The sequence below is a fragment of the Equus asinus genome, chromosome 8 (assembly GCF_041296235.1).
Source record: "Equus asinus isolate D_3611 breed Donkey chromosome 8, EquAss-T2T_v2, whole genome shotgun sequence".
Taxonomy (NCBI): Eukaryota; Metazoa; Chordata; class Mammalia; order Perissodactyla; family Equidae; genus Equus; species Equus asinus.
The window spans coordinates 94,190,786-94,209,129 of record NC_091797.1 but is presented as its reverse complement, the minus strand read 5'-3'; the positions used below and the strand labels follow the sequence as shown (position 1 = coordinate 94,209,129).

General features: G+C 39.7%; 1 protein-coding gene across 1 annotated transcript in view; it reads left to right on the top strand.

The window, feature by feature from the left end:
- Positions 1–1,649: 1,649 nt before the first annotated feature.
- The window catches only part of SLC5A4 (solute carrier family 5 member 4), a 35,235-nt gene continuing 18,540 nt past the window's right edge, over positions 1,650–18,344 (top strand). The window contains exons 1-7 of the mRNA XM_014835718.3: positions 1,650–1,793; positions 2,491–2,562; positions 4,214–4,318; positions 6,105–6,164; positions 7,538–7,642; positions 15,450–15,555; positions 16,780–16,860. Of these exons, the coding sequence (XP_014691204.1) occupies positions 1,659–1,793; positions 2,491–2,562; positions 4,214–4,318; positions 6,105–6,164; positions 7,538–7,642; positions 15,450–15,555; positions 16,780–16,860 (664 nt within the window). The 5' untranslated portion in view covers positions 1,650–1,658. The remainder of the gene's footprint in view (positions 1,794–2,490; positions 2,563–4,213; positions 4,319–6,104; positions 6,165–7,537; positions 7,643–15,449; positions 15,556–16,779; positions 16,861–18,344) is intronic.

The window sequence follows — 18,344 nt, the reverse complement described above, 5'->3', positions numbered from 1 at the left end:
ATATAAAGCAATTATTAACCGACATAAAAGGAAAAATAGAAAGTAATACAATAATAGGAGGGGACTTTAACACTCCACTTACACCAATGGGTAGATCATCCAAAGAGAAGAGCAATAAGGAAACATTGGCTTTAATGACACATTAGACCAGATGGAATTAGTAGATATATACAGAAATTCCCTCCAAAAATAGCAGAATAGACATTCTTTTCAAATGAAAATGGAACATTCTCTAGGATTGATGACATATTAGGCCACAAAACTAGTCTCAGTAAATTTAAGGAGATTTAAATAATACCAAGCATCTTTTCTGACCGTAAAGGTATGAAACTAGAAATCAACTACAAGACGAAAATCAGAAAAGCCACAAATATATGGAGATTAAACAAAATGCTACTGAACGATTGAGTCAATGAAGAAACCAAAGGAAAAATCAAAAAATACCTTGAGACAAATGAAAGTGAAAATACAACATGCCAAAATTTATGGGATACAGTAAACTTGGTTCTAAGAGGGAAGTTTATAGCAATACAGGCCTACCTCCACAAACAAAAAAAAATCTCAGATAAACAATCTAACAATGCACCTAAAGAAACTGGAAAAAGAAGAACCAGCAAAGGCCCAAATCAGTAAGGGAAGGAAATAATAAAAATCAGAGCAGAAATAAATTAAATAGAGACTAAGAAAACAACAGAAAAAAATCAATTAAACCAAGAGCTGGTTCTTTGAAAAGATAAACAAAACTAACAAAACTTTTGATAGACTAACCAAGAAAAAAAAGAAAAGGCTCAAATAAATAAGATCAGAAATGAAAGAGGAGACATTACAGCAGACACCTCAGAAGTACAAAAGATTATAAGAGAGTACTATGAAAAGCTACATGCCCACAAATTGGATAATCTAGAAGAAATGGATAAATTCTTAGAATCATACAACCTTCCAAAACTGAATCAAGAAGAAATAGGTAATTTGAATAGACCAGTAAGAAGATCAAACCAGTAATCAAAAAAATCAGAGTCCAGGACCAGACAGCTTCCCTGGTGAATTCTGCCAAACATTCAAAGAAAATTTAATACCTATCCTTCTCAAACTCTTCCAAAAAATTGAAGAGAAGGGGAAGCTTCCCAAATCACCATGATCAAGTAGGGTTTATTCCAGAGATGCAGGCATGGTTCACAACATTCTCTTATAATCCTTTGAATTTCTGAAAAATCAGTGACAATGTTCTCAAATTCATTTCTTTCTCTTTTTTTTTTTTTTTTGCCAGCCCCCTTGATTTATTTTTTTATTTTTTATTGTGGTGTCATTGGTTTATAACATTATATAAATTTCAGGTGTACATCATTATATTTCGATTCCTGTGTAGATTACACCATGTTTTTAGAGTCTAGAGTTCAAAGACTCTGTGAACACACCACTTTCCACCTCCAATTCTCATCCCATTTCTTGTCTCTCACCCCTCATTCTCACACTTCACTTAGGTCAACACTGACTGCTAGAGGTCTGGGGTCTCAGAGCTTCAGAGAAGAGGTTTAAAGATCACCATGCCCAAGAGCTGGTTCTGATAGCATGCCCCACCTCCTCAAGGCTGATCATTAACCCGGAGCTTATATAATGAAAGGGCCATCCCAGGGCTGAAGAAGGAACCTCCTGTAGCCATGGCCAGCACGTTAAGCCCCAGCACCATGACTGGGACCCCAGAGCCACCTGCGATGTCACAGCTCATCCAAAACCCTGCTGACATCTCTGTCATTGTCATCTATTTCGTGGTGGTGATGGCTGTTGGGCTATGGGTATGTAGGAGGCCAATGGGGTGTTTAGGGTGGGCACATGACGGGAATAAAACATCTGAGGGAGGGAAAGATGTGGTGTGACGAAGCTGAGAGAGCATTAACAGCTGTCACAGATTTCATTTTCCTTCTCTCGGAATCATTTTCTTTTGTGTGACATAAACAAAGCTTATGCTGAGTTAATTTATTCTCCTAACAACTCCATCATTTGAACAGAACCAGCAGTGGGAACTTCAGACTTAAACAGTTCGGGATCACCAGCACCGGGCATAATGAATAAAGGTGTTATTTTTATTATCTTACCTCTTTTATTTTCCTTTGTCATTTGCTCACTTTCTAATTTAGTTGAATTGGATACTTAATTCATTTACATTCACTCTTTTTAGTAATGGGTGTGAGGCTTCAAATTTTCTTCTAAAAACAACATTAATGATTCCTCACATTGTTTTCATAAATGAAAATAAAGAGAAACTAAGACAGAGGTTGAGGAATATGATTTCTTAAAATCCCTATGCGTCTATGAAACTATGATTTTTGAAGTCCTTTAAAAATTGATGCTATATCACCTTTTGCAAGAAAACGTTTTGCCCTGTAGGGCTGCTGGACAAGGTCACTTCCCTCAGCACCTGGCCACAGCCTCTGGAGCATCTTGGGTGCATCTGCTGGGTCTTGACCATCATATGTCTTCTCTTCTGCTCAGGCGATGCTGAGGACCAACCGGAACACTATTGGAGGCTTCTTCCTGGCTGGGCGAGAAATGGTCTGGTGGACGGTGAGTGGGTCAGAGTTTCCTGAAGATAAATTTCATGGGTGTGTGTGTTTAAGAATAAAGAAAGAAAACATTGGGAATGCTGAGAATTTTTGATGTGCATTGGTTAACTTACCTGCTGGTGTCTCTTTTCCTAAATCCCTGACCTCAGGTCTCTGCCCTGTAGTTTCAATAAATTATAGTGTGTCACTGACTATAAAAGCACGTGTAGTGTGGCACTTAAGGAAACACAGTCCAGCTCTGCTTCATGTTCTTTTTCCTCGGTCCTCATCAAGAATCTTCTGCCTTGGCTCCTTAAGATCCCCCAGCACATTCCTTCCTTGCTCCCAATCCAATCTAGTGCTGCTCCTCTTATCTGGATGAGCCTTCCCCTCTCTGCTCTCCTCCTTCAAAACTCAACTCAAGCCCTGCTTCATCTGCACTCCCACCTGAATGTCTAGTCCTCTCCTCTATGCAGTTACGATAGCGGATATGTGTTCCTTGTGGTGATGTGAATGCTGATGACTCTTTGATTCTTGCCCAGTTGGTGTCTTTCTTGCTGGGCTTTAACGCCTGGCCTCCTTGACCAGAGTCCTATTGCTGCATAGAACTTCTTCTCTGAACCCATAGTGTCAGCAGTGGGTTGGGTATACAGTGGGTGCTCAGTACATGGTTCCTTCACAGATTTTCTGACTAAATAGTAGGAAGGAAAGTAGAGATCTGGAAATGACCTGGCTAAGGTGATTGAAGCAGACCAACTGCAAGCTCATAATGGATTTTCACTTGGAATGTCCAACCCAACATTGCCTTCTTAGGACTGTTTTCGTGAAACATGCAAGGCTCAATCAATCCTATAGCCACAAATGAAATCAATCCCATCCCCTGGCCCCAAACACCTGGATAGAAAAGGTGATTTTACAGAGGGCTGAAAAGGTGGGAATAGAAGAAGAGGCACTGCAGGGGTCTCACACCCCAGTGCTGTTCTGTGAGGACTAGTGCTCATCCATGCCCGCTCAAGGGATCTCGCTTGATCTTTGACTTAAGAACAGTAGACAATGTGATCGAGAGGGAGGTGGATGAGAAGAGGCTCCTCAGGGCCAGAAGGATGAAGAGGAGCTCCCTTCTACCCAACTTTGGGATCCTTGAGGCTGGTTGAAGGGGCCAACAGAGGGTCTGGAAGTTCTTGGCCAAGGACAGGTTCAACCCAGAGCATTCAAATAGGTAGATTAACGTTCTTCTAAGCCAGGAATGAGCAAGCTTTTCTATAAAGTGCCAGACTATAAGTATTTTAGAGTTTATGGGCCATAAAGTTTGTTGCAACCACACAACTCTGCCGTTGTAGCATAGAAGCAGCCACGGTCAATACGTAAAACCAACAAGAATGGCAGTGCTCCAATAAAACTATTTATAGACACTGAAATTTGAATTTCACATCATTTCACATTTCACAAAATATTGTTCTTCTTAAGATTTTTTTTAACCATTCAAAAATATAAAAGACATTAGCTTACCAACCATACAAACACTGGCAACTGGCTGGATTCCGCCCATAGGTTGTAGTTTGCTGGTACATGCCCTAAGGAGTGGTGACAGAAAATCCCAACATTTATCTGTTTTCAAGAAGTCTGATTTGGGTCTTTTAACTCTGATCCTAGTCTGTCCTCTTGGATTCCAGATGGGCGCCTCTCTCTTCGCCAGTAACATCGGCAGTGGCCAAATTGTGGGGCTGGCTGGGACAGGAGCAGCTTCAGGAATCGCCACTGCAGCATTTGAATGGAATGTAAGTGACATCATAGGCTTTTTCCTTTAAATCAAACTTATATCCAGGTACGTTTTTCTGGGAGTCTGTATAGGATAACTCCTCTTTGGTTCAATTTCCATTTTCCCCTCTCCTAACCCACTCCTTGTTTGAACTTCAGGGCCTTCCCTGTGGCCACAGTCTGCCTGGGCCAATCCAGTCACATTATTACCCACCTCTGAGATTTTGCTCAAGCAGTTTTCCCATCAGGAAGTTCATTTCCGTACAATTCAATTTCCACTTTCATTTGACATCCTTGATTATTTTAGCTCTCACTTGTATCTCTCCTCCTTGAGTTATTACACTGTGCGTCCAGCTCTGAATTAGGTGCAGGGAATAAAAGATGTAAGAGCAATGGTCTCTTCTTTTGAAAAGCTTACATCCCAAGGGGAGAGACAGATATGTATTCACTACCAAGTAGAAAGTACAGAGAGAAACATGCATGGATCATCGCGAGATCTCACAGGAGAGACATCCAGCCTAGATGACGAGTGGGGCTCGGCATGTGTCAAGGGGGCTTCCTGGTGCTGATGCCAGATCGAAGGATAGAAACTGACCAAGAGGAGCCTGATCAAGGAAGTGACAGCAGAATAAGGAGTGATTGGTTTAGAGATAGTAAGTAGAATCTACAAGACTTTGTGAATGGGTTCCTAATTGTTTTATTGCCATTTCACCAGTAGAAGCTATGTCCCCTTAATTAGACTCTAAATTCTTTAAAGACAGGTATGATGTCCTCTCATGTCACTCACACTGCCCCACCATCTAGCACTTGGTTGAACAGGTGGTGAACGTGCCATAAATATTTCTTGACTTGCCCCAGTTTTTTCTCTTCTTTTCTCTTATCCTTTCTCGTGTTCCCATGTCCATGTATATGCATATCAGTCAGAGGGAGATGCTTGTATGGAAGAAAATTGTATCATAGTGAAAATGTAGGCAGACCATCCCCGGATGGACTCAGAATGTGACCTGAGTCATTACAAATGCCTGAAACTCTTCTTTATTGAAGATTTTGCCCCTAGTTTTACCTTAATATATCAGGGACTCCAAAATAGACCCAACCCCCGGATACGCCCTATGGCCTTAGGTTTGCATTGATAGTGTCATGGACTCCAGAATGGAACCAGCCTCTGGAACCACGGACAAAATGCCCTTTGGCCCTAGTGGGGGTGATTACCAGGCTGCCGAGAGCCAGGCTGCTCCTCTTTTAACCTGTGAACTTGGGCTTCCTTAATCTCTATGAGGTTCAAGTTCCCCCTCCATAAGATAAGAATCACTATGCTTATCATGTCTGCCTCACCTGTGACAGCAGCACGGATGATATATGTGAAGTCTCTTTGTAAACATTGCATATCAATGCAAGATTATATGATTATCATTATCATATGTGGCAAGACTTAGGGGGCACTGAGAGTATTCTTCTATCTCCGAATTTCTTGTTCATCGCTTTGTCACTCTGTATACAACTCCTGCCGTTCAGGGATAATTCCTTTTGGCAAAGATTGTGTGACCTTCCAGTGGTCCAGCTGGGCTCAGATCTCTTCTGTCCATTTTTCACCACACATCTTTTGTCACATCTAAGCCCCAGGAAACCGTGGCCTCTGAATCGTGGAAACAAGACAGGAATCCACAGCTGTCTCTGGATCCTAATTGGTTAAGTGGGACAGAATTCAAGCAAACTTATTTTATTTTCAGACTCAGATGTCATGAGGTGATAAGGCCCACAAGCCAAGCCTGTTTCACTTTATACTCTTTTCTCGGTTTCTCCTAGGCCTCACTGCTGTTACTGGCTCTAGGGTGGTTCTTTGTCCCCATATACATCAAGGCAGAGGTAAGTATCTGCAGATGTCCTCAACACACCTGTCAGGCATTCATTTATTTACTCATTCTTTCTGCTCAATCATGAAACCTGAGTAATAGCATTTGTCGCAGAATTTCTGGGGTTACGTTTACAGAAATCCACAAAGTGCAGCCAGATTGCTCTTGAAAATGGCTGCAGTCAGCTGTCCTCCTGCAGGTTACTATTGTGAGGGTTCCCATTTTCCCACATCCTCACCAACACATCATATTCTCCTTCACTCTACTCTTGGCCACTCTGACATTTGTAAAGTGGTTTCATTTTTTAAGTAGGGGTAGGATACACCACAGCTATGGCGGCCCCTCTTCCACCTGGGTGTTGCCAACTGACTGGTTGTCAACCGACTGTTCTGCCTCTCTGAGCCTAGCTCCTACATTTATTCCTTCTGCTGCTGGCGTTCTGACCATGGGGTGCTATATCTTGGGAGAACTCCTGGGATGAGGATGCTCACAGGCCCAGCCTTCTGGCTAGTACCTCTGCAGGTCGCCATATAATTCTCCTTTGCTCGTCCTGGGTCCCGTCTAGTTCTAGGATTAAACAAGTTCTGTTGAAGGATGCTGTACTTAGTGCAAGCACCCCTGACACAGAACTTATGCATGTGTTCTTGGATGTGGCTTCCATCTTTGAGGGGGTTCCACACAGTTTCCGAGCCACCAAGAGTTCCTCTTCTTGTTTTTGATAATATCGTATGAATAATTATTTAACATTTTTTTATATGGGCGGAGATTAAATCATGAACTCCATCTGCTAGGAAGAAACCAGAAAGCTGCACTTTTTATGCTACATATCACATAGTTGACCTCCTATTTTTCTGTAAGTAGGGAATTAGTGCCACATTTTTCCTTTTAATAAAGATAATCCTATAAATACACACCCAAATGCATATTTGCAATTTATTCAATTATCAATTTATTATGTAACCACAACTGTGGTTCATTATTTACAAGTAATATTTTTTTAGTAGACTGCAATATTATTGGTGAAAATAATAACAATTATTTGCTGAGTGTTTGCCATGCATTTAGTGTTGTTGTAGGCGTTTTACATCTACCTTCATATTAAACCCCATTTCACAGATGAGAAAAATGGAGGTTCGGAGAGATTGCCCTTTGCCAAAGGTCACACTTCTAGTAGATGTTGACTCTGTGAACAAATCCCAAAAATTCTGATTCCAACACCTGTGTTCATTCCAACCTTTCTGCTCTCCCAAGAGACTGTGCCTTTCTCATCTCTGTGTTTCCAAGGTGCCACATACAGTCACCTGCCCACAGGTGCTTAGTGAATGTTGAATAATCTGAATGTGCTGGGCTCTGAAAGCGGATCCCTGTTGCCGTCTGTCTCTGCAGGTGATGACCATGCCGGAGTATCTGAAGAAGCGGTTTGGTGGGGAGCGGCTCCAGATCTACCTCTCTGTCCTCTCCCTCTTCATCATTGTCGTCTTGAGAATCTCAGTGAGTTCAGTGCTCCTGGCATTTTAGCTTCACGAGATTGCTTGGATGGGGCTAGAGCGCTAAGAGCACAGAACTGGGTGTGTAGATATTGACAGTCTTTATGTGTCAAGCCATATGGATGTCTTGAACTACCTGGGGTGTCTCTACCGAGTTTTTATGGAAAAAAGGAGCATCAGAGACCATGCATCTCTAGAGTAGAAGAATTACAAGTCATAAGGGGTTCAAGAGTATAAACCTACACTTTCATTAAAGAAATGAAAAAAATGGATGTACAGAAAGAACAAAATGTCTCACTCAAGTAACACAGCTATTTGTAGTAGAAAAGTCGAGAATTCTCTAGTCTCCTGCCTTTCCACTGCACAGTAACTACCAGTCTAGGGTTATATCTTCATTTTCAGCTTGATTATCTGACATGTGAGACAGGAGGAAAGTGCTTTGTATGATTAAACTGACTTGTCTTTATTTTATCTAAGACCACTCCTATAAAACAGATGTCGGAGGTAAATGTTAAAAGAATTCTAAAGCCTTTTAAAAGTTAAATTCCTTGGAGCTAATCATTGAGGAAAGAAGAAACGGATTTGAAGATTCAGCAGCATGTGTAGAAAAGAAAGAAAGAGGGACTCAGTTACTCCTCACGTATTGGTGACTAATGAAATAATCTCCCACAAGTTTATGGCCCAGGCAGTTCATGAGAGAAAATTAACCCTCATTATTGCTCTCCTGTTGAGCTGAGTTGTTGCTGGAAGTAAACCAGCTGCTTAGATTAGATGACATGAGCCTTCCTAATGCAACGTGAGCATTTCCCAGCACTCAGTGTATTTTGTTGAGCTCCGTGCTGGTGGTAATAAAGATTCCAATGTGCTAGATGTTCACCATATGGTTAAAGATATAAGAATTTTAAAAATAAAAACATTTAACATTTTATGACAACATATGCAAATATATATATGTTAAAACGCAAACTTTAATAGAGTGTGTGGACAAGTACGGGAGACATGCTATCGACACGCAGGAAATGAGGTGGTCCCAGCTGAGTGGAATTATTGGAGATTCTCCCCGTTGCCGGGGGCGGGGGGAGGAGGGCAGGTGTAGCCTGAAGGTGTCCGGGGCTTAGCGCTCGCATGTTCCATAAGTGGGCAGGACTCCATGATCTTTTAGTTCTCCTCTGGCTCTGACATCTAGAGATCTATGGTCCTAAAGAGCATAAACAGGGTACAGGAGCAGAATGATAGTGGCCAAAGGGCCCCCTCGGGATGGAGCCTCTGGGAGTGGAAGGTTCCTGGTAGTGGGGAGGGGATGCAATGTTGGGGAGCTAAATGGAGGACCCAGAGCATGTGTGTGACTGTGCAGGCTGTGAGGTCAGCTGGAAACATACAATGGTAGGAGTCCATTCTTATCTACAAAGTTATGATTTAAGTGATAATACAGACGGTCTCCAACTTACAATGATTCAACTTAAGATTTTTAAAGTTTACGATGGTGCAAAAGTGATATGCATTCAGTAGAAATTATACTTTGAATTTTGAATTTTGACCTTTTCCTGAACTAGCAATACGCAGTGGGATAATTTCTTGTGGTGCTGGGCAGTGGCAGCGAACCACAGCTCCCAGTCAGTCACATGATTGCAAGGGCAAACTACCAATACACTTAGAATTATTCTGTACCCATACAACCATTCTGTTGTTCACTTTCAATACACTGTTCAATAAAGCACCTGAGATATTCAACACTTAATTATAAAATAAACATTGTGTTAGATATTTTGCCCAACAGTAGGCTAAAGTAAGTGTTCTGAGCACGTTTATGGAAGGCTAGGCTCAACTATGATGTTTAGTAGATTAGGTATATTGAATGCATTTTCAACTTACAGTATTTTCAACTTATGATGGGTTTATCATGATGTAACGCCATCGTAAGTCAAGGAAGATCTGTAATAATTAATCTTGGGCACGACCTTTTGTGTGCTACTACACTCTGATAACAGATTCTGTCCTGGTTACTTATTAAATAGATCATTATGAGGAGTTGGACAGAACAGCTTTCACAGACCTCCCCTGCCCCAGGTTTGAGAAAATTCACCTTGTTCACTGGTTCTCAACCTCCGATAATACACATACAGACATGCACCAAATAATGACGTTTTGGTCAAAGATGGACCACATATGATGGTGGTCTCATAAGATTAGTACCAATAGCCTAGGTGTGTAGTAGGCTTCACCATCTAGGTTTGTGTAAGTACACTTTACGATATTCGCATGAGGACGAAATCACCTAACAATGCATTTCTCAGAACATATCCCCATTGTTAAGTGTCATGTGATTGTATTGAGAATCATTGCAGACATGACATACATTTACCCCTAAATGTTTCAGTCTGTGTGCCTTAAAGACATCGAAAACCACACTGCAAATTTTAAAATCAGGAAATTAACTTTGATACAAACTATTATGTAATTTACAGACCTCATTCGGATATTGACTGTTGTCCTAATAATGTCCTTTAATAGCAAAAGAAAATCCTGGATCATACAGTGCCTCTTTTTAATGAGAAATATTTTATAGTCATTGTAAATGTAATTAATTCCATTGAATTGTACACATTAAAATGGCAAATTTTATTTGTACATATTTTACCACAATAAAAAATCATTGGCAATATAATCTACTTACATATAATTTCAAAACCATCAATTTAATGCTTTAATTGTACTATATAAGAGAAACAAAAGTCAAGGAATTCATAATATGATAATGTGTGTTTTAACAAGTAAATGATTAGGCATTAATACACAAGTCCTAATACTGTGGTTAAATATTTACCTCCCCCCTCCATGTGGATCAGTATGAATCTGACAACTATAAATGCAGACAGACACAGGTATGTTTTGTGGCAACTCAAATAGAGTAAGTGGCATCACAGTAGGTGATATCTTTTCTGAAATGGCAACAATTTTTTTGTTAATATCCAATTTTGTAAAAAGTACAATCTTCTTACAATTTACACGGTTGTTGCATTCCTTGAAAACCCAGAGACAACAAAGTTGCAGAAAGTACTTTGTGTTTGTAACGCAGAGTTAGTTTCTAGGCTCAGATAATCAAGAACAGGCTTTTCACTAACACCAATGTCTGGTGAGATAACAAAACAATAGGTTTTATTTCAAATCTTAGGGGGGAAAAGCAATCATCTCCGGCGACACCATTTCCAAACTCAAGTTCTACAAAGAAATCTACCTCTAATTCTTCTGATTCTGAATCCTGCCACCTTATCCCTCTTCCTCACCTCACTCATGCTTTCCTTTCCCTTAGATTCCATGATTATCCTCATAATCACCCTTCAGCACATAGACGCCATTCTTTGTCTATCTCCCCTTTCACTGAACTCCCTTTGCAAAACTCCAAACTTGGTTGAATCCGGCTTCCAACTTACTCTTTGCTACCCCCGAGGATTTTACTTCTGTGTTTCTAACATGCTTATAGGCTATTTTTCAGACAATTTTTGTGGGTTGTTTTTTTTTTTTTTTTTTTTTTTTATGTGGAGCCTGGGAGGATCAGAGTTGAAGGGGCAGATTCAAGTGGGACTACTACAAGTTTGTGTTCAAGTAAGGTCAGGGCAGCTGGGAGCACACTTTGGGGGTACCGGTGTTCAGGCAGAGCTAGGTAGATTTGAGAGCCCTCTGCCAGGCTCTAAACCTCAACCAATAATCCTTTCGTCCGTTTCTTATAATTTTTACCCTTGTCGTCTTGGTGACTATTCTAAACTATCCACAACTTCTTTAGCTCCTGGACCTCTACCTCTTATCAGAAAGCCTCACCTCCTACTTTATACAGAAAATCTAGCCATGAACCACACATCCCTCCACCCACCCAAAAAAAATCTACTTTTGCTTCATTTTTTCCTTCTTCCCCCAGCTCTGAGGATGAAGAGTCTTCCTTTTCATCAAAGGTCAACCACTCAACCTGACCTACTCTTGATCCCATCTCTTCTCAATGTCTCTGGCTACTTGCTTCATAATTACTCCCCACCATCATCTGTTACTTCTTGCTTTCTACTACCCCCAAACGTGATCAAGTATCTTGCTTCATAACAATAACCATTGCTTTACTCTGTCTACCTACTCCTCTATTTTTTTTATTATTCTTTCTCTGCTGACAGTCATGAAAGAGCAATCTTGTGTAGATATTGCTCACTTTCTGTTCACTCACTCACCATTCCTCTGTATGATCAGTCCAATAACTGATCCTCTGGGGATGAGATCTGGCTTCCAAGGACTTCATAACTGGATTGCAGGGATGACATATGAAACTATAGTAATCAATGGAGAGCTCAGCAATGTAGTGCAGACTCAATGCTGGGGAAAATTTAGCAGGAAGTACCTCACTCCCCACTGAAGAGTCTACAGCCAGAGTTCTTGGACACAGGCTCAGTCGGATGGAGGGTTTGGATGGAGGGACAATCTAGATGTGGAAACTACAGGTGCAAAGACCCAGAGTTAGAACTGACATGGCATTTTGAAACGTTGAGTCAAAACTGTTGTGTGGACTAAATCATGTTGTAAGTGTTGATGTGGTTGTGTTGTCCTCCCATGATTGGACCTGTAGATGCTTTCTTTCTTCACAAGTCTTGGACCTCAGCATAGGGTTGAAAGCCAGGGTCCTAGGCAGCAGCTGGTAGAAATTCACCTAGTCCATTATCCTTTGTCAGTATTAGAATTCTAACTCTACATAACTATACAAAGGGATCCTAAAATTGATTTGGCCCAAACACTTCTTTTTACAGCTGATCAAGTTGGAACCCAGTGAGAAGAAATTATTTATCTGAGCTTACACCATGAATTAGTGTCAAAGCCAGCACACAGCCCAGTTTTCCTATCCATCAGTATGGAATCTTTATTTTTGTGTGGGTAGTAGTATATGCAACATAAAAGTGCCCAAAACATAAATGAATAGGTCAATCGCTTATCACAGAATTAATGCCCATATAATCAAGAAGTCCCTCCGATGATTCATTATAAACACTACTCCCTCCTTCCCTTAAAAACAGCTACCACCCTAATTTCTAACACTTCAATTTAGTTTTGCCTCTTGAATTTTATATAATTGTGACCAAGCAGTATGTATTCTTTTGTTTCTGGCCTCTTTTTGATCAGCATTATATTTGTAAGATTCATTCATATTTTTGATGAAGTTACTCATTTTCATTGTTGGAAAGTATTGCATTGTATGAGTATACCAACTTTATTTATTCTACTGTTGGTGAACAAACATGGTTTCTACTTTTTAGCTATTATGAATAGTGCTGCTGTGAACATTTGGTGTGTGTCTCTTAGTGCCCTTGAACATGCATTTCTGTATGCTCAAGGAGTCTAATTGCTTGGTCATATGGTAAACATCTATTTGACATTAGTGGATAATCCAAAACATGTTTTCAAAGGATTTAAATTTACATTCTCACCAGCAGCATTAAAGTTCATATTGCTTAATCTACCTGTCAACATTTGTGTTGTCCGCATACTTTCAAATTTTAGGCATTCTATAAGCGTGTGTTGATGTCTCATTGCAGCTTTAATTTGCATTTCCTTCTATTTCCAATGAGATGGAGCATCGTTACAAGAATCTCAGGTGTTTATTGACCATTTGGCTATATTCTTTAGAAACGCCTATTCGTTTCAAAATGCCATTAAATCGAGTTGTCTTGTCTCTTTCTTATTCTTTTGTAAGAGTGTTGGCCCTTAGTGGGTTATACGTGTTACAAATATCTTCTCCAAATATGTGGCTTGTCTTAGAGTAAACAGAAGTTCTTAATTTTGATGTAATCAACTTTAGCAATCTTTTCTTTTTGGTTGATGCCTTTTGTGTAAGAAATCTTTCCCTATCCCAAGGGTAAGAAGAAATTCTACTATAATAACCTCTGTTCTTTGTTCTTGCTTCTTCTCCCGACTCCTGTCTTCCCCCTTCTCTCTCCTCTCCTCCTCTCTTCTTTGTCTCTTTATCCTCCTCTTCCTTCTTCTTCTCCCCCTCTCTCCCTTTCTCTCTCTCACATTTTTAAATGATTTGAGATTGTTACATATATCAATGCCCTTTATCCCCAAATAATTCCATATAAATTTCCCCTAGATTTAACATTCATTGATGATTCTAGAATCATTGGCGGTTCTATTCAATGATTTTTACCTGATCCAATCTTTACTATGACAGTTGCAAAATGATGGTTTTCCAATTCTAGCACTCCCTTTATATTCCTATTCTTAGAAAGAGGAATAGTCTCTTTCAAAACCACAGTAAAATCATCAACTTCACTAAATGTAACATTGATACAATAGTTTTATCGTCTACTATTTAAATTCCAATTTTTTCCATTGACATAGTAATGTTCTTTTTAGCATCTTCACTTTTCCAGTAGAGAATGCAGTCTCAGGTCTGGTATTACATTTAGTTGTCAAGTGTCCTTAGCTTCTTTTAATCTGGAACAAACCCATAGCCTTTTTTTATCTTTGATGACACTGATATTTTTGAAGAATAGAAGTCCTCCTCCATCATTCTTAATATAGCAATCTTAATTTTGGATTTGTCTAATATTTCCTGATGGTTGGATTCAGGTTTTGCATTCTTGGCTGGGATGCCATGTGAGTGATATTGTGTCCTACTCAAGATATCCTATCTGGAGACATTCAATGTCCATCTGTTCCTCAGTGGTGATGTTGATTTTGACCACCTGGTCAAAGTTTTCCCAAATTTCTCCACTGTATAATTATGTGTTTATTTCCCCCTGGAACTAATAAGCAGTCTGTGATGAAATACTTTAAACCATGCAAATATCCTGTTCCTCTTTAAAATTTACCACTATACTTAGCATTCATAGATGATTCTTACCTGATCCAATCCTTACTATAATGGCTGCCAAATAATGACTTTCCAACTCAACAATCCCTCCATAGTTACCAGTCAGCATTCAGCATGCTTCTAAAGGCAAGAGCCTTTCCTTCTCCTCTATCTACCTACCTATCTACCTATCTATTTATCTATTATTGATATGGACTCATAAATTCATATTTATCACTGGTTTACAAATGGTTATTGTATGTAATTATATTGATGCTCATATTACACCAGATTGGGCCAGCAGAAACTCCTCAAACTGTTTCCTATGTAAAGAATGTGACATGCCGTCATCATTTTCTTGAGCAATTCCTTAAACTCTAGCATAACGAAGTGTTCCAGACTCATCTTGTACCAACCCTGCTCTTGCCCTGGAATCATCTATTTTGGCGGTGGGGGGGGGGGATATTAGAGACCAAAATCTGGGTGATAAGTATGTTCATCGAGTTGTCTTTGTTTCTTAGCTCCTTGAGCAAACAGAACTAGGAACTATATACATATATGCACACACATACATATATGTGTGTGTATATAATTGTAGGAAAATTAAAATGAACACATAATTGTGAAAACTTCATCAGCAAACAAGAATATTGATTTTAAGAATACATGGAAAAAATGCTCCACCATAGTCAAGAGTGTTCCTATAAGCAATTACTCAGCCTCTTTAAGCCTCTTGGTGCAGGAAAAGGTCTCAGGCATGCTGCCTCAACTCAGCAATGAACTAACCACCATTACGATATAGAAGAGAGAGTGAAATTGCTGATTGAGGCTCTATGGAAGATATTGCTGTGAGGATATCTAAGTGGAATCTTGAAGGATGAGTGGAGGATTACCAGGAAAAGAAGTTGGGGAGGGGTTAACATTGGAGCAGAGAAAATAGAGGCCTGAAGTACATGTTTCTTTTCCATCCTGACTGTTCCCTTTTTAGTCAGACATGTTTTCTGGAGCCATATTCATCAAATTGGCCTTGGGATTGGACCTTTATCTGGCCATCTTCATCCTCTTGGCTGTCACTGCTATTTACACAATCACTGGTGAGTCCATTGCATGTCTAGCTCAGTCATGCTATCTTCTGCTGATCCCACCCGAATCTGAAATTAGCAACTTCCGAGTTAGCCCTGTCACCACCAAGGTAAGGGTAGCCTTTTATTGCCACTATGAGAGTCACGCACAGGCCCAGAAATACAACTAAAGTGAAGAATCTCCAGAATTAGGTGTAAGCATCTTGATTGAGGATAACAATATGGTGGATGGAGTAGGAAAATGGTGATTTGGCTCAACTATGTGTTCAGCACCCAGATTGGCATTTGGAATCCAGCATATCATATACATGGAAGGTCAAGATGAAAGAGCAGCTCAGACATGAGAATACACCAAATAAATACACGATGCCAGGGCATGGTAGTGGGCTATGGCAGAATCAGGAAAGAAGAACTGGAGCAGTGAGTTGGTTTTGGGGAAAGGGTATGTGGTAATAGTTCAAGCAGGCTTTCATGAACCACGTACATTGATATAGTATCTCATGCGTACTAACTTATGAAAAATTAATTGTAAAAAATTAAACTATACCAGCTCAGTTGGAAAAATAAAGAAAATAACAGCTGGAACAATCAAGACAGTTCTGGAGCCATTTTCAAACACCGAGCATGTGTTTCAGAGTAAGTGAGAGAGGAGGGCATGAATCTTCTGTTTTCAGGATCAGTCTTGTCTCCCCAAGACACTCTCACAAAAGAAATATCTTATTGACTAAGAGTCTAATGAGTCTAGAGTTGAAAGAGAAGTTGTTTTTTGTAAAAAATTGCAGCAAAACACAAGTCAAAAACTCTAGCTGGTATTCATCTAATGAAACAATGATATCTAGGTTCCAACACTCGTGCAAAAATGGCTTTGCTCAATTTTTTGAAAGCAAGAATATTGGGCTAAGTGAAGTGAATTGAGGGATTGTTGAAGGAAATTTTCACGATATTAAAACTTTGCCTTTTCCCTTATTTAATACTCAAAAACTTACACAAAGATGGAACTCCACAATAATTCATAGAAACTTTGAGTCAAGGCAAGGCAAGGAAGACAGGAGGATCAATGAGAGACATAATGACTGAGGAGATAAGGATGCCCAGAGGAGCTTGTGGTCCAACCAGCTTTTGATATGTTTTCAGCTGAGTCGTTTCTAGGGTTTGGGTGGAAGATAACCAGAGGTGAAAGCAAATGGATGAGCACACATGGATAAAATGTCCTGGTTCTTTTCTTTCTCTTCACAGGCGGCTTGGCCTCAGTTATTTACACAGACACCCTCCAGACCATCATCATGCTGATAGGTTCTTTTATTCTCATGGGGTTTGGTAAGTTAGAACAGCGTGAGTGGTGCCCTGGGACCAGAAATCATGGGACTTGTGTCTGCTCCGTTTGCTCTTTACTGCTGCCTCCCAGTTCTATCTGGTCACATTTTCCAATCATTTACCTGATTCACATCAGTGAGATGCCTGCCTGACTTCTTTTTTGCTGTACTATCTCAGCATAAGGAAATGAGGGAGAAGAACTTTACTTCCTTTAAAAAATTATCGGTCAGATAAGTTATCTGTTTAATTTTAACATCTTTGTGTTCATAATGAACAAAATGAGTATCATTTCATTGATAATTTTTCAAAAATATTGGTACATTGGATTCAATGCACAGAAACCCTTCACTTACATAGAATCTTCATAAAATGAAGGATTAAATATTAGGAAAACTTTAGATAACTAAATATTAACTTCATTATGACTGTTTCTGATGGAAATTATTAAAGTACATTACTTACTCTATTGTTAGAATACACAAACACAGATTTGATTTTCCTTTATGATTCTTGCTTATTAGTATCATCAGTCAGTTCATTCTCTTGAGTAAGTTGTACCAGCAAGCAGTATTGATGAATCTAATTTACAGTTTGTTGATTTTTGTTTTCTTTTATTGTGGTATTTGTTCATCTTTGCATAGGAAATCCATGCACACAGTAAAAAGGATATAGGGTGAAAATAGATGTCTTTTCATCCCTCCCATGTCTTGCAGCCACCATGTTCCACCCACTCAAGCTGCACCGTATACAACAATTCTGAATATGCATGACCTAAATCACAGAGCTTGAAGATACATGAGGCAAAAACTGATAGAACTGCAAAGACAACAAATTCACGATGATAGTTGGTGATTTTGACACAATATGGATGCCATTAGCCACATATGGCTATTTAAATTTAAATTAATTCAAATTAAAAATTCAGTTTCTCATTTGCCTAAACATATTTCAAGTGCTATCAATATATGGCTAGTGGTTGCCATATTGGACAGGACGGATATAGAACAATTCCATCATTGCGGAAAGTTCTATTGCACAGTGCTGCTCCAGAGGCAACTCCTAGTACCAACTCCTTGTGAACTTTCTGTTTAGTTAGCCAGAACTTCTGTGCTATTCTTCTTCATGGTTCTTTGGTTTCTGGCCTCAGTGATGCATTCTCTGGCATCAGCCTCTCTAAATGCCACTTCTCCCATCCTTAGGAAAGGACTCTCATCTCCTAGGTCCCCATGTGTTTTTGTCACAAATCATATTCCCCTTATCAGAACAATTTCCTTTTATCATCTGTATCCTCCACTAGATTGAGTTCCTGCTTTGCATATTCATTTTGCACATAATACCAGCACCATGTTTGGCACATACAAACATGAGGGTGTTCAATAAATTAATGTCAACTTCAACTCTACAAATACATGATGCTCTGATGATTTTGCATCATTTGAACTTATACTAAGTGGCCCCATGTGCCTGGGTTCATCTTTCTAGGGTTT